General features: G+C 34.8%; 1 protein-coding gene across 3 annotated transcripts in view; it reads left to right on the top strand.

The window, feature by feature from the left end:
- Window positions 1-17,404, top strand: part of CKAP5 (cytoskeleton associated protein 5) — a 139,101-nt gene that overhangs the window by 15,226 nt on the left and 106,471 nt on the right. For 2 of the 3 annotated variants that reach the window (XM_057507626.1, XM_057507627.1), the window contains exons 2-3: window positions 14,515-14,588; window positions 15,067-15,260. In XM_057507626.1, coding sequence (XP_057363609.1) covers window positions 14,532-14,588; window positions 15,067-15,260 — 251 coding nt within the window. In that variant the 5' untranslated portion in view covers window positions 14,515-14,531. Of the gene's footprint in view, window positions 1-14,494; window positions 14,589-15,066; window positions 15,261-17,404 lie in introns of all 3 variants that reach the window. The other variant, XM_057507625.1, reaches the window with a different exon arrangement.

Below are 17,404 nucleotides of genomic sequence, written 5' to 3'. Positions count from 1 at the left end.
GTGCTGAATTTCACTTGACCATGATGTATTTTTTACTGTATTTTTGAATTCGGTTTGCTCATATTTTGTTGAGTATTTTTGCATCTATGTTCATCAGGGATATTGGTCTGTAATTTTCTTTTTTTGTGGTGTCTTTGCCTCGTTTTGGTATTAGAGTGATGTTGGCCTCATAGAATGAGTTTGGAAGTATTCCCTGCTCTCCTACTTTTTGGAAAACTTTAAGGAGGAAAGATATTAGGTCTTCACTAAATGTTTGATAAAATTCAGCAGTGAAACCATCTGGTCCATGTGTTTTGTTTTTAGGTAGTTTTTTGATTACCTGTGTTTAATTTCTTTGCTGGTAATTGGTCTGTTCAGATTTTCTGTTTCTTTCTGGGTCAGTCTTGGAAGGTTGTATTTTTCTAGAAAGTTGTCCATTTCTTCTAGGTTATCCAGTTTGTTGCCATATAATTTTTCATAGTATTCTCTCATAATTCTTTGTATTTCTGTGGTGTCCGCAGTGATTTTTCATTTCTCATTTCTGATTCTTTTTATGTGTGTACACTTTTTTTCTTGATAAGTCTCGCTAGGAGTTTATCTATTTTGTTTATTTTCTCACAGGACCAGCTCCCGCTTTCATTGATTCTGTCTATTGTTTTATTCTTCTCAATTTTATTTATTTGTGCTTTAATCTTTATTATGTCTCTCCTACTGACTTTGGGCCTCATTTGTTCTTCCTTTTCTAGTTTCATTAATTGTGAGTTTAGACTGTTCATTTGGGATTGTTCTTCTTTCCTGAGATATTCATGTTTTGCAATATATTTCCCTCTTATCACGGCCTTCGCTGCATCCCACAGATTTTGTGGTGTTGAATTGTCATTTGTCTCCATATATTGCTTGATCTGTGTTTTTATTTGGTCATTGATCTATTGATTATTTAGGAGAATGTTATTAAGCCTCCATGTGTTTGTGGGCTTTTTAATTTTCTTTGTGTAATTTAATTCTAGTTTCCTACCTTTGTGACCTGAGAATCTTGTTGGTACAGTTTCAGTCTTTTTTAATTTACTGAGGTTTTTTTTGTGGTATAGTGTATGATCTAATCTTCAAAATGTTCTTTGGGCACTTGAGAAGAATGTGTATCCTGTTGCTTTTGGATGGAGTGTTCTGTATATGTCCATTAGATCCATCTGTTCTAATATGTTGTTCAGTGACTCTGTCTCTTCTTATTTTCTGTCTGGTTGATCTGTCCTTTGGAGTGAGCGGTGTGTTGACGTCTCCTAAAATGAATGCCTTGCATCCTATTTCACACTTTAATTCTGTTAGTATTTGTTTCACATATGTAGGTGATCCTGTGTTGGGTATTTACAATAGTTATATCCTCTTGTTGGACTGACCCTTTTATCATTATGTAATGTCCCTCTTTGTCTCTTGTTGCTTCTTTTGTTTTGAAGTCGTTTTGCCTGATACAAATACTGCAACTGCTGGGTTCTTATCCCTATTAGTTGAATGAAATATTTTTTCCATCCCTTTACTTTCAATTTGTGTATGTCTTTGGGTTTGAAGTGAGTCTCTTGTATGCAGCATGTAGATGGGTCTTGTTTATTTATCTGTTCAGTAATTCTATGTCTTTTGATTGATGCATTCAAACCATTTACATTTAGGGTGATTATCAGTAGGTATGTACTTATTGCCATTGTAGGCTTTAAATTCATGGTTACCAAATGTTCAAGGGTAATTCCCTTACTATCTAACAGTCTAATTCAGCTTACTTTGTATGCTATTACAACCTAAAGTTTCTTTTTTTTCCTCCTTTTTCTTCATCCTCCATTCTTTGTATGTTATGAATCATATTCTGTACTCTTAGTCTATCCCTTGGGTGATATCTATTTAGCCTTGGGAATACTTCCATCTAGAGGAGCCCCTCCAAAATGCACTGCAGAGGTGGTTAGTGGGAGGTAAATTCTCTCAGCTTTTGCTTCTCTTAAAATTGTTTAATCCCTCCTTCAAATTTAAATGATAACCTTGCCGGGTGGAGTATTCTTGGTTCAAGGCCCTTCTGCTTCATTACATTAAATATATTATGCCCCTTCTGGATTGTAAGATTTCTGTTGAGAAGTCTGATGATAGCCTGGTGGGTTTTCCTTTGTATGTGATCTTTTCCCTCTCTCTAGCTGCTTTTAAAAGTCTGTCTTTATCCTTGATCTTTGCCATTTTAATTATTATATGTCTTGATATTTTCTTCCTTGGGTCCCTTGTGTTGGGAGATCTGTGAACCTCCATGGCTTGAGAGACTATCTCCTTCCCCGATTGGGGAAGTTTTCAGCAATTACCTCCTCAATGACACTTTTTATCCCTTCTTCTCTCTCTTCTTCTTCTGGTACCCCTATAATGTGAATATTGTTCCATTTGAATTGGTCACACAGTTTTCTCAATATTCTTTCATTCTTAGAGATTCTTTTTTCTCTCTGTGCCTCATCTTCTTTGTATTCCTCTTTAATTTCTATTCCATTTACCATCTCTTCTAGTACATCTAATCTGCTTTTAAATCCATCCATTGTATGTTTCATTTCAGATATGGAACTTCTTAATGATTGATTCTCCAACTTAAATTCGTTCCTGATTTCTTGAATATTTTTCTATACCTCCATAAGCATGTTTATAATTTTTATTTTGAACTTTCTTCCAGGTAGATTGGTGAGTTCACTTTCATTTGGCCCTTATTCTGGGGTTTGTGAGATTTTGGTCTGAACCGTGTTCTTTTGACATTTCATATTTCTGTGTGGTGCCCACTAGTGCCCAGAAGCTCCAGTCTCTGGAGCTGCTCAGCCCCTTGAGTGAGGTTAGGGGGTCATAGGGGAGCTGAGGTGGTACTTGGGCGGAGGAAAGATCTGTTTCCTGATTCCTGTCTGCGGTACCTGTCTCCAGTGTCAGAACCTGTATTCTGTTTTATCCTTGTATTGTTGTTACTATTTTGAGTGAGTCTGTCATCGTACTTCATTAGTCTTTCAAGAGGGTTTCTTTTTGAGTGAACAGAAATTTTCCTTAAACACTTTCCTTAGACTTATTCTATGCTTTGGCAGTAGCATTTCCTTAAAAGTAGTAGTCCAGAAATGGTAATCAGCTCTAGATCTCTTGTACTGTGGTAGTGATGGAGCTTTTGTAAGTCACGTGCTTGGGAATTAGCCATAAAACAGTTTACTGTCATACCTTCTTCCCAAGTAGAAAGCTAAAACAATCTGTTTTGTAGCTGTATAATTCTTACGGACTGTCAAGGTACAGGAATTTAAAGTAAAAGAATACTTGGACCCTTGGATGGTAAACTGAGAGATAGGGGTTCTTTCAATTCTCTTAGCTGGGTTCTAGTACTACTCATGAATGAATCTCTCGGTGCCTTACTTTTAACTAGTTGCTAAATGAGAAAATGCATAGATTGCTGGAATCTGTATCTTATGAAAGTACATAATGCATGTATAATTGGTGATTTGTTGTTTATCTGAATACTAAACTAAAAATTAGGTTGAAATTTATCCTAAGTTCTACCTCTATGTATGACCTTGGAAACATTTCTTAATCTCTGGTTTAAAATAAACAATTACATCTAAACCTTTTTCAGCAATAGTGTGGACTGTATGGTATTTAAACTCTTTGGAAGCCTATTTAGATACATCAATAGTGTGAGATTATATTTCCATAAAACATATTTGTTTGAGCTGGCCTTGCCTTTGCCTCTATTTTAGGCTTGAGTAAAATCTTCTGAGAGCTCTAAATAATTTGAAATTTATGAATATTTGTAGCATGGACTATGTTGAATGAACCATAACAAACATCATACATAGTCCAAATTAATTTTATTAATTCTTCCCTTTGTTGTCAATATTTTTCACTTTTTAAACATCAAACCTTGCTATGTAATTAAAGCTTGGTTTTCTATGTCTATGTTTATAAAATCCAGAACCCTCTGTTCATCCTTGGTACCTCATTTACTACCACTTGGAAGTCGTATTTCTCAAGTCTAGAATTAAACTCCTCAGAGGCGGGGGTCACGGGGAGGGCTGTACAACACAGAGAAGACAAGTAGTGATTTTACAGCATCTTACTATGCTGATGGACAGTGACTGTAATGGGGTATGTCGGGGGGACTTGATGATGGGGTGAGTCTAGTAACCATGATGTCACTCATGTAATTGTAGATTAATGAGACCAAAATAAAAATAATAAAAAAGTATGTGTAAAAAAAATTAAACTCATCATATTCCTCACCTCTTTTCCACTCCCCCAAACAAACAACCCAGTACTTATTTCTGACATTTTTTTGTCATTGGCACCAGTGTTGAACCTGTCACCCTGACTAGAGCCTCTCTCTCACTAGATTCTTCTTTCCACTCCACATCCTTAGTTGCTAAGGCTTGTTGATTCTACTTTAATGTAATCAATCTCCCCTACCCATCCTTTCTATGCCAACTGCCAGGACTCCTAGTTCTGTCTCTTGTTTATCTTTGTCCTGGACTGTGCAGTAATTTCCTGTTGAGATTCTACTTTCTCAGGGGAACCCTCCTATACTGCTGGTGGGAATGTAAATTAGTTCAACCATTGTGGAAAGCAGTATGGAGGTTCCTCAAAAAAATCAAAATAGAAATACCATTTGACACAGGAATTCCACTCCTAGGAATTTACCCTAAGAATGCAGGAGCCCAGTTTGAAAAAGACATATGCACCCCTATGTTTATCGCAGCACTATTTACAATAGCCAAGAAATGGAAGCCACCTAAGTGTCCATCAATAGATGAATGGATAAAGAAGATGTGGTACATACACACAATGGAATATTATTCAGCCATAAGAAGAAAACATATCCTACCTTTTGCAACAACATGGATGAAGCTAGAGGGTAATATGGTCAGTGAAAAAAGCCAGGTGGAGAAAGACAAGTATCAAATGATTTCATTCATCTGTGGAGTATAAGAACAAAGGAAAACTGAAGGAACAAAACAGCAGCAGACTCACAGAACCCAAGAATGGACTAACAGTTACCAAAGGGAAAGGGACTGGGGAGGATGGGTGGGAAAGGAGGGATAAGGGGAAAAGGGGGCATTATGATTAGCACTCATAATGTAGTGGGGTGGGACATGGGGAAGGCAGTATAGCACAGAGAAGATAAGTAGGGACTCTATAGCATCTTACTATGCTGATGGACAGTGACTGTAATGGGGTATGTGGTGGAGACTTGATAATGGGGGGAATCTAGTAACCACGGTGTTGCTCATGTAATTGTATATTAATGATAACAAAGTAGAAAAATGAAGTTTCTACTTTCTCTCCTTTCCAGTTCATTCTACATAGATTTATCTTTCTGAAGTAGATAGATAGGATCATGTCATTGCCCTGCTTCAGTTCATCAGCATCCTCTGCTGTTTAGCTTAATATTCAAGTTTCTACATGCACTGACCCTTATCTACCTTTCTGGTCTTATACTCTGATAAATGGAGACATTCAGTGTTCCCCTAAAAATGTTTAGTACTTTCTTACCTGCAAGACTCTGCCTTTCTTATTTTCTCATCCTAGAATATTTCCTCTTCCCTTTTTTAAAAAATATCCTGTCTACCATTCATCACTGAGTTCAAATGGTATTTTTTCTATGAGATTTTCACTGATCATCCTCACTCATTCATGGTTAATCCTGTCTTTGAGGTCTCATATTCTTATTTGTCCCATGCTTAAGGTACTTTCCACATATAATTTGTATATATATTTGTTTAGATATCTTACTTGTACTCCTGTTAACTCTTTGAATACATCTTGATTTCCTCATAGGGAAATTCAGTGAATGAGTATTTAGGTAAATTGAAATAGAATAATTCTGTCTTATTAGATCATGTTATCTAAAATGATTGATAGCTTTAATAAATCATTCTTATCTCCTAAGGCCTTTTGTTAAACATTGTTAGTTCCATTTAAAAGTAAAAACAGTTTTAATGAGATAATATGATTTATATACCATTCACCCATTTAAAGTGTACATTTCAGTGGCTTTTTAGTATATTCATAGATTTGTGTGGCCATCACCACAATCAATTTTAGAACATTTTCATTACCCCAAAAATGAAATCCCATACTCCTTAGCTATCACCCTTCCAATATCCCAAACACCCCAGTCAAGGCAACCACTGATCTGCTTTCTGTCTCTACACATTTGCCTAATCTGATTATTAATATGTGGTTCTTTGTGACGGGCTTCTTTCACTTAGCATGTTTTCAAGGTTCATCCATGTTGTTGCATGTGTCAGTACTTCATTTCTGTGTCTGTGTGTGGTAAAATACATGAGACATAATTTACCATCTCAACCATTCTTCAGTGCAGTTGGTTGTTATTAAATACATTCATACAGTTGGTGCAACCATTACTATCATCCATCGCCATAATTGTTTCACCTTCTAAAATGAAACTTTATACCTATTAAACAACCCCACATTCTCCCACTCTCTCCATCTGCTATCAACAACCATTGTACTTTCTGTCTCTTGATTTTGTCTACTCTTAAGTACCTCATATAAGTGGAATTATAGTGTTTTTCTCTTTGTGGTTAGCTTATTTCACTTAGCAAAATGTCTTTAAGGTTCATCCAGGTTATAGCAAATGTCAGAATTTCTTTCCTTTTTAAGGCTGAATAAAATTCCCATTGTGCATACCACATTTTTCTTATTCATTGTCCATTGATGGACACTTGGGTTGCTTCCATGTTTTAGCTGTAGTGAATAATGCTGCTATGAACATGGGTATACAAATGTTTCTTCAAGATGCTGCTTTCAATTCTTTTGGGCATATACCTAGAAGTGGAATTGCTGGATCACAAGGTAATTCTATTTTTAACTTTTTGAGGAACTGCCATACTCTTTTCCACAACAGCTGTACCATTTTACGTTCTCAAGAATATATAACACATCCTTGCCAATACTTGTTTTCATAGGTGTGAGAGGTGGTATCTTACGGTTTTGTTTTGTTTCATTTTTTTGTATTTCCCTAATGATCAGTAATGTTGAACATCTTTTCATGTGCTTATTGGCCTTTGTGTATCTTCTTTGTAGAAATGTCTGATCAAGTCCTTTGCCCATTTTTTAATTGGGCTGTTTGCTCTTTTTTTGTTGAGTTTTAGAAGTTCTTTATAGTACTTTTTATCTATCATCTATCTCTATCTATCTATCTATCTATCTATCTGTCAATTTCTTTTTTAGGTACTATTGATATACACTCTTATGAAGGTTTCACGTGAAAAACAATGTGGTCACTACATTCACCCATAATACTGAGTCCTCCTGCATACCCCATCTCAGTCACTGTCCTTCCTTGTAGTAAGATGCCACAGAGTCACTCACTATTTGCCTTCTCTGTGCTACACTGTCTTCCCCATGATCCCCCCACACCATGTGTGCCAATCATAATACCCCTCAATCCCCTTCTCCCTCCCTCCCCACCCACCCTTCCCCACTCCCCCCCTTTGGTAACCACTAGTCCCTTCTTGGAGTCTGTGAGTCTGCTGCTGTTTTGTTCCTTTAGTTTTGCTTCGTTATACTCCACAAATGAGGGAAATCATTTGGTACTTGTCTTTCTCTGCCTGGCTTATTTCACTGACCATAATATCCTCCAGCTCCATTCATATTGTTGCAAATGGTAGGGTTTGTTTCTTTCTTATGGCTGGATAGTATTCCATTGTGTATATGTAATACTTCTTTTTATTATTGAACAATATTCCATTGTATGGATTTACCACATTTTATTTATCTATTCATAAGTAGATGAATATTTAAGTTGTTTCAGCTCTGGGGTTATGAATGTTAGCTTGCTTTTAATTTGCTGTGTATATTTTTTTATTGACATATACTTGACATAGCAATAGTTTCAGGAGTACAACATAGCGATTTGACATTTATATACATTACAAATGTAGTTACCATCTGTCACCATACCAAGTTTTGGCAGTATTATTGACTATATTCCTCATGCTATACCTTTCATACCCATGACTTATTTATTTTATAATTGGAAGTTCATAACTTTTGATTCCCTTCACCTATTTTTGCCTAATTCCTGATCTTAGAGGAAAAGCTTTCAGTTTTTCCACATTGAGTACGATGTTAACTTTGAGTGCTTCATGTATGGCCTTTGTTATGTTGAGAAATGTCCCCTCTGTACCTGCTTTGTTGAGTTTTTATCATGACTGGATGTTGAATTTTGTCACATGCTTTTTCTACATCTATTGAGGTGATCATATGGTTTTTATCCTTCCTGATGTTAACATGGTATATCAAATTGACTGATTTGCAGATGTTGACCCATCCTTGAATCCCTGGAATGAATCCTACTTGGTCATGGTGAATGATCTTTTTAATGTATTTTTAAATTCAGTTTGCTAATACTCTGTTGAGGATTTTTGCATCTGTGTTCATTAAGGATATTGGTATATAATTTTCTTTTTTTGTAGGGTCATTGTCTGGTTTTGGTATCAAATCAATGCTGGCCTCATAGAATGAGTTTGGGAGCATTCCTTCCTATTCTGTTTTTCAGAATAGTTTTCAAAGGACAGGTATTAGCTCTTCTTTAAATGTTTGGTAGAATTCATATATGAAGCCATCTAGTCCTGGGATTTATTTGTTGGGAGGTTTTTTTGTTCTTTTTATTACCGATTCAGTTTCATAACAAGCAGTTGGGCTGTTCATATTTTCTATTTCTTCCTGACTCAGTCTTGTATTTCTGGAATTTACCCATTTTTTTAGGTTTTCCAATTTGTTGGCATATAATTTTTCATAGAATTTTCTTATAATCCTTTGAATTTCTGTGGTGTTGGTTATAACTTTTCCCCTTGAATTTCTGCTTTTATTTATTTGAGCCCTCTCTTTTTTTTTTGAGTCTAACTAAATGTTTATCAATTTAATCTTTTCAAAGAACCAGCTCTTAGTTTCATTGATCTTTTTTCTTTTGTTTTCTTAGTGTATCTCTCATTTACTTCTGCTCTGATTTATGCTCCCCCTTCTACTAACTTCGGGCTTTGTTGTTCTTTTTCTAATTCCTTTAGTTACAAAGTAAAATTGTTTGAGATTGTTCTTGTTTCTTGAGATAGACCTGTATCACTGTAAGCCTCTCTTAGAACTGCTTTCATTCAGTAACAAAGATTTTGAACTGTTGTTTCTGTTTTCATTTGTCTCCATCTATTTTTTTATTTCCTCTTTAATTTCTTCATTGACCCATGGGCTGTTTGGTCACATGCTGTTTAACCTTCATGTATTTCTGTTTTTTTCCAGGTCTTTTTTCTTGTTTTCTAATTTTACTTGTTTGCTATGTATATTGAAAATAGTACTACAGTTCTCCAAAGAGATCATTTAGGCCTTTAACTTGTGTGAATTTTCATGAACTTAAGTTTTGTCTAACATATATTCCATTTTATAGTGACTGAGATTCCTCTTCATTACTTCCTGAATATATTTTGAATGTTCCCAAGGCCTGTACTTTCAAATTTTACAGATGAAGGCAAAGTTCAGCTTTCAAATTTAATACACCCTACCCCCAAGTGTTCTAGAATTATAGTCAGAAATTTAGAACTAATAAGTTTAGAGATCATACATAGTCTACCACCCTTTTGTTTTCTAGTAATCTCAAGGAAAGATTTTCCTTTTCAACTGGTAGGTCAACTCTCAATAGAACAAGGGTTGCCAGAGGTAAGGGTTGGACTGCTTGGATACCTCCAAAATCATTCCTGTGTTATATAAAGGCAGGTTAACTTTGTTTTAAGACCCAGTTGGGTAGTTAGGCTTGATCATTAATTTCTTTAATTTACTTAAGTTCTTTAGGAGGCAAATAAATTTGTCTTTCATGTTCACTTTCATTTGCTCTTTACATTTTCATTGAATTAGGTAATCACCATAGTAAATCTTATTATTTGTAAAGTGTGAATAGTTTTACTCTATATAATCTAGAAGCCATGTGTAGAAAAATTGTAGGAATTTCACAAAACAGGGAATCAAGAAATATTTTCTAGACCAGTCTCCCCATTTAAGTGACCTTAGGCAAGATACTGAACCTCTGTTTCCCCATATGTAAAAAGAGGATACTGATACTTATTTTATCCCACTTTCTTTTTAACCCTTGTAAAGATAGAAATTAGTAAGACAAAAAGCTCTAACTCAAGAGGATCTTACAGTTTAGTAAGAAAGAGTCACATAACTAAGAATATTACCAAAAAAGAAAGAAAAGAAATCAGAATGAGATAATGTAACAGCATGCTTGCATTTATATTATGAAACACATAGGAGTGATTAAATGTCTTCCTCACTAGATTCTCAAATAAGAGCTCAAGAGAGAGATCTGGCCTGGAGGTAAAAATTTAGGAGTTATCAGTAGATAAATACAACTAAAATTGAGAGGGCGGATGACATATAGCACTGAGGAGAGTACGTAGGGAGTAGAGGGCCCAACACAGAGTTCAGATGAAACCAGCATTTACAGGACAGGTAGATTAGCTCCTCAGTCCTGGCATATATAAAATGACCAATAAATGGAAAAAAATACAATAATTCAGAGAGCAGTAATAGTCTTACCAAGTTTGAGTTTCCACTGTTTCAGAAAATTTTTATTAACTTCTATTTCTGTCTGTGAATCTAAATTTTAAAAAAAATCCTGTATCTTCAAAACCACCAATTAGTTGAGGTGAGACCTTGGGTAACTTACTGAGGAAATGCATACTGCCTCAGCATGGTTGTGTGTAAAGGGGGGATAGTAGTACCTACCTCAGAGAGTTGTGCAGATTAAATGAGTAGTACATGTAAAACTCTTAGACTAGGTGGTACTTGGCATCTAGCAAGGGCTCAATAAACAATTTATTACCATTATCAGTATTTGGCATTTCCAATTTGAAATTATTTATTTCATTTCTAAATTACAGATGACTTTATTTTAGAATTTTGTAGGATTAAAAAAAGCAAATACAAATACCCAAATCTGAATTTAGACAACATTCTACTCATGTTACTTGAAAATGATACTCATTAATACAAGTCACAAACTGAATATCTGAAAGAGAATAAAATACATTAAACATAATGCACAGACCGCTTATAATTTTATTAGTCATTTTATTTTCTTTTATTTATGTATTGACCAAATAAAGAACTGAAGCTCTGGCTTTTGTTTTTGTTTTTTTAAGCTTTCTTGGTGTAGTTAACACTTGGGGGGGCAAAACGATGCGTCTCTCTCCTACCTTTAAAAAATGGAATTAGTACCACCTCCCACTTTGTCTTAAGAATCTACAAAAGTAAACAAAATTTATTTTAAAATTAAAATAATTAGGGGAGAAATTTGTTCAAAAGTCCTTTTCTCTTAGTACATCAAGCCTAGAAAAAGACAACACAGAGACAGAACAAGAGTCCCCAGTGCCACATGCATACACAAACACTGTCCGTTATTTCAGTGGCTGCAGAAGTTTGAGTATGAAGTAAGCCTTTCCTTTGAATAGAAAGAAGCAAAATCATAAACACCAGTTTTTAAAAACTCAGGCTATAAAGTAGTAGAAACCATTCAGAAAGTATAACATCTCTATTAAACAGTTAGGTTGAATAATCTTTTTATTGTTTCTAGAAGCAGCCAGCAAGAAAAACCATTGCATTGAACTCATAGAATACTAACAGTCAAGTATTATTGTTCACATTCTCTTTGTTGGAAGGTGTTTTAAATAAATCTTCATTTGAGTGCTTCTCTTTGAAGAACAGGAGAGACTGCTGTTACAGCTCAAACTTGGGGCCAGGAGGTAACCTTTGAGGTTTTCAACCCAAGCTGCACATTAGTTAGAATCACCTGGGAACTTGAAAAAAATTTTTATTGAGGTGATAGTCACATAACATAAAATTAACCATTTTAAAGTGAACAATCAGTGGCATTTGGTACATTTACAGTGTTGCGCAACTGCCATCTCTGTCTAGTTCCAAAGCATTTCCGTCACTCCACAGTCAAACTCCCTACCCAATAAGTAGTTTCTCCCCCATTTCCCTCTCTCCTCAACCCCTGGCAACCACCGATCTGCATTCTGTTTGTATGGATTGATCTGTTCTGGATATTTCATATAAATGGAATCACACAATGTGGGACCTTTTGTGTTTGGCTTCTTCCACTTAGCATCGTGTTTGTGAAGTTCATCTACATTGTAGCATGTATCTGTACTTCATTTCCTTTTGTGGCTGAATAATCACCCATTTCATGTACATACCACAACTTGTTTATTCATCCATTTATGGATATTTTGGCTGGTTTTTTTTGGCCAGTGTGAATAGTGCTTTGAGTATGCATGTACATGTACTTGTTGAAATACCTGTTTTCAGTTCTCTGGGCATATACCTAAGAGTGGAATTGCAGAGCCAAATGATATTTCTGTTTAACTTTTAAGAAACCATCAAATTGTTTTACCTGGTGACTGGACTGTTTTACATTAGCTTGGGAACTTTAAAAATACACAGGTCCAATAATTAATTTTTATTGTGTTTTACAAACATATCAGTGTACAATTATTTGAAATAAAAAAAAAAGATTGGTTGTTCACTGTTGAGTTTGAGAAGCACTGCAGTAGTTCATTCATTTTTGTTGCTGTAAAATACTGCACTCAGTGAATATGCCACTATGTATTCATTCGCTTTTTCATGAACTTGTATTTCCAACTTTTGGCTTTTATAAACAACATTGCTATGAATATCCTTGTGTAGGTCCTCTGGTGCAGTTGGCATCAATTTCTAGGATATATACCTAGGAATGGAGTTGCTGGATAGTAAGAGTATGTACATCTTCAACTTAAGCAATACCATACTATTTCCCAGACTGTTGTACTGTTATATCTCCCACCATTGCTGTATTAGAATCCTTACAGGTTCTCTGTTAAAGTGTGGTTTCTGCTCTAAAATACTTCTGCTGTTTCACAAGGTCCTGGGGATTTTGGAGGGAAGTCTTAATGAAAGTTCCACTTACCTTGATAAACTTTTACAATCCAGTCTTTTGAGTGTATAACCTTACCTGGGATATTTCCTACATTTTGATGGGAGAGAACAAGTTGTAAAGGAAGAGACACAGACTTTGAATCTTAATGATATCACTGTCTACCAGTTCTTTTTGTTTTAGGCAAGTTAAACAATGAGCCTAGTGTGTAAAGTTGGGAGAGTATTTTTCATGAAGTTGCTGTTAGTACAAAATGAATCAACATATTTAAAAAGTACTATGCATAATACCTTTTTTATAGTAAACATCATCAAGGTACATATTCATTGAACAAATACTTGTTGAAGATACAATTTATGTTAGACTAGGACTGGGGATGGAGAGAAGCAGAATCCCTACTATGTTATTTGTAATAATGAAAAACTGTCAACAATTTAAATGCCCAGTCTTAGGATTGGTAATGATGGTACATTCATAAAATGGAGTGCTATGCAGCCTTTATACATCATGTTCTCAAATATGGGAAAATGTTTGTGGCCATGTAGAAAAAGAATACAAGAGGGTGTTCTTTGACTTTATCATATAACTTATATATTGCATGAAATAGGTGAAGAGGATAAAGACGCACAAAATCTTAATCATATATAAATTAGTCATGGGGATGGAAGTCAGTAATTCTTTAATGTCAGTTGACAGATATAACTACACTAATTAGGGTGAGCATCTAATAATGTAGATTACTATGGAATCACTATGTTGTTTACTTGATACAAATATAACATTCTATACCGACTATACTTCAATTTTTAAAAAATCTGGAAGGATTCAAGTGGATACACACTTCACTTGTTTATCATGGTTACTAATTGGTGGTAAAATTGTATTTTAATACTTTCCTTCCCTTATGTATTTTCTGTACTTTCCAGATTTTCTGCTGTTAATGTACATTACTTTTATACTCAGAAAAAAAGGTGTTATCTTAATGAATGTGTAGCATAAAATTGTTAAGGAGGGTTGACTACAAGCCTCACTAACTAAAAAATGGTTTAAAGTTTATAAAGGAATAGAGATTTATTCAGGAATTTAATTTTTTACCAGATTATGTAAACATATTGACTAGAGTCATATTTATCAGAATTAGGTAGCTCAGTAACATCGAGATACGGAAATATTCTAGAGAAATTTCAGGTTACCAATACTATGATTTTCTTTGAAACTCTTTTCTTTCCCTTTTAGAAAGCCAAGTAACTCAGCTCTTCAGTTTTATTCTAGCTTTGTCATATATCTAAGAAATTACCATTTGAAAAAATATACAAGCATCTTAAAAAAAAAAATCCTGTCCCTTCTAGATTCATTTAATTTTCTGGTTGACTTTTTTTTTAAACTTTTTAAATATTCTATTAATAAAATTAAATGGGCATTTGACCAAAGAATGAGATCTTTTTAATCTTGCTTGCATGTACATTAAAATAATCTCAGAAAAATAATTTTGTCTTAGGATACTGTTTGATTGCTAGAATTATTAATAGGTATCAATTTTTATCTAACCAGGAATTACTCTTAATTTTAAGGAGAAAGTGGAAGCACAATGGGAGATGACAATGAGTGGATGAAACTGCCGGTTGATCAGAAATGTGAGCACAAGGTAAGATTTTTCTGGAAATCAAATTTAATGTCACAGGCTTGTTTTGTCAGCACTTATGCTGTATAGTATAGTATAAAGCTGCCTAATGATTACAAAATACAACTGGAAAACAACATACTTTGGAGATTGGGCAATTTCAGCAGGATGATTTCTCATGTTTAAATTGCTTCATCTTTAATCCTATATTATAAAGAAGTACTAACTAATATTTGGATACAAAACAAGATACATTTTTAGTGGCCAGTTATGAATTTTAGATGGCCTTGGCAGAATATCATAAGTATTAAACACTTACAAGGAAAAGTTTATTAGCTAATCATTTTTGAAAACTATCTGAATTTCTTAAGCACCTTTTTTGATTCTAATCATGGGGTCCTTTGTTCAAAATACCTGGTAGAGGGTAGTCATTTTTACCTCCCTCCCAAAATTAATAGCAGATAATATTATTTTGTTTTCTTTCAAAATACTTTTCTTTTAGCTGTGGAAAGCAAGGTTAAGTGGGTATGAAGAGTCCCTGAAGATCTTCCAGAAAATAAAGGATGAAAAGAGCCCAGAATGGTCCAAATTTTTAGGATTGATCAAAAAATTTGTGACTGATTCCAATGCTGTGGTTCAATTGAAAGGATTAGAAGCTGCCCTGGTTTATGTTGAAAATGCTCATGTAGCAGGAAAGTAAGTAGTTTCTTTCCAACTCCTCTGATAGAAACCTCTGTGTGATGCTACATGAATTAATGCATATATTTATAGTTGTTAGCACTGCTAGAAGATATTATTTACTTTCATTGCTCCTTGATACTTGTTCTTCATTCAGTATTTATCTGCTCTGAAGTCTAAATGGTACATAAGATCTCTAAAGAGGAGCAAATTAGAAATCACTTGTTTTACCTTAAGGTTTGATGAGCAAATGCTTTGTATGGGGATACTCTTAACTAGAGGGAAAATCTATAGTTACTTTTAGGAGAAGTTGAGGTTGTTAGCAAAGCAATTATCAGAATTTCACTGAAAACATTTGGACATTACAAAAATTTTTTTCTGTAAGGATTCCTAGCTAGATAATCTTAGAAACACATTTTTCTCCCTGTGATCATTAGGCATTTTCATCTCTTAGGAGACATAATGCTAACTAAACAACCTCTATGACTCCTGGCCTCTTTGACTTGAGTTGTAGATGATAGAGGTTTCTAGTCACCCTATTATCTCATACCTCATAAACATGATTTTTTAAACACTGCTCTTTATCTCATTGAAAGGAGCCTTCTGTACCAAAAAAAAAAAGTGGACCCTTGACTTAACTGCACAAGAAACATACTTGAGTTACTTCAAAGATTATACTAATAAAGGAAAACATTAATTTGACAGATTAACCAGCATCATTGATTTCCATTGCTGTTAGATCATTGCTTTTTTTTTTTACTAAGGTATCATAGATACACACTTTTATGAAGGGTTCACAAGAAACACAATGTGGTTATTACATTCACCCTTATTATCGAGTCCCCCCACATACCCCATTGCAGTCACTGTCCATCATTGTAGTAAGATGCCAGAGTCCCTATTTGTCTTCTCTGAGCTACACTGTATTATTCCCCGTAACCTAACACACACCATGTGCACCAATCATTGATACCCCAAAACCCCTACTCCCTTCCTCCTAACCCTCCCTCCCCCACCCCTGCCATTTGGTAACAACTAGTCCCCTCTTGGAGTCTGTGCCTCTGCTGCTATTTTGTTCCTTCAGTTTTGCTTCATTGTTATATTCCACAAATAAGGGAAATCATTTGGTATGTGCCTTTCTCTGTCTGACTTAGTTCACTAAGCATAATACCCTCTAGCTCTATCCATGTTGTTGCAGATGGTAGGATTTGTTTCTTATGGCTGAATAGTATTCCATTGTGTATGTGTACCACATCTTCTTTATCCATTCATCTACTGATGGACACTTAGGTTGCTTCCATGTCTTGGCTATTGTAAATAGTGCTGTAATAAACATATGTCTTTTTGAAACTGGGATCCTACATTCTAAGGGTAAATTCCTAGGAGTGGAATTCCTGGGTCAAATGGTATTTCTATTTTTAGTTTTTTGGGGAACCTCCATACTGCTTTCCACAATAGTTGAACTAATTTACATTCCCACCAGCAGTGTAGAAGGGTTCCCCTTTCTCTGCATCCTCGCCAGCATTTGTTGTTCCTAGGCTTTTCTATGTTGTCCATCCTAACTGGTGTGAGGTGATATCTCATTGTGGTTTTAATTTGCTTTTCCCTGATAATTAGCATTGTGGAGCATCTTTTCATGTGCCTGTTGGCCATCTGAATTTCTTCTTTGGAGAAGTGTCTCTTCATATCCTCTGCCCATTTTTTAATAGGGTTATTTGCTTCTTGGGTGTTGAGGTGTGTAAGTTCTTTATATATTTTGGATGTTAACCCCTTGTCGGATATGTCATTTACAAATATATTCTCCCATACTGTAGGATGCCTTTTTGTTATGCTGATACTGTCCTTTCCTGTGCAGAAGCTTTTTGGCATGATTTAGTCCCATTTGTTCATTTTTTTTTTTTTTTAGATAATTATTTTTTATTGAAGGGTAGTTGATGCACAGTATTACATTACATTAGTTTCAAGTGTACAACACAGTGATAAAACATTTATATACATAATTCTAGGTTCCAGCTATCACCCTACCAAGCTGTTACAATATCTTGACTATATTCCTTATGCTATACATTACATCCCGGTTACTTATTTATTTTACCATTGGAAGGCTGTCCTTTTTTTTTTTTTTTTTTTTTTTTGTGAGGGCATCTCTCATATTTATTGAT

This window comes from Manis pentadactyla, chromosome 9 (assembly GCF_030020395.1).
Source record: "Manis pentadactyla isolate mManPen7 chromosome 9, mManPen7.hap1, whole genome shotgun sequence".
In the NCBI taxonomy this organism is placed as follows: domain Eukaryota; kingdom Metazoa; phylum Chordata; class Mammalia; order Pholidota; family Manidae; genus Manis; species Manis pentadactyla.
Note: the sequence above shows the minus strand (reverse complement) of the source record. Positions and strands in the feature narration are given on the sequence as shown.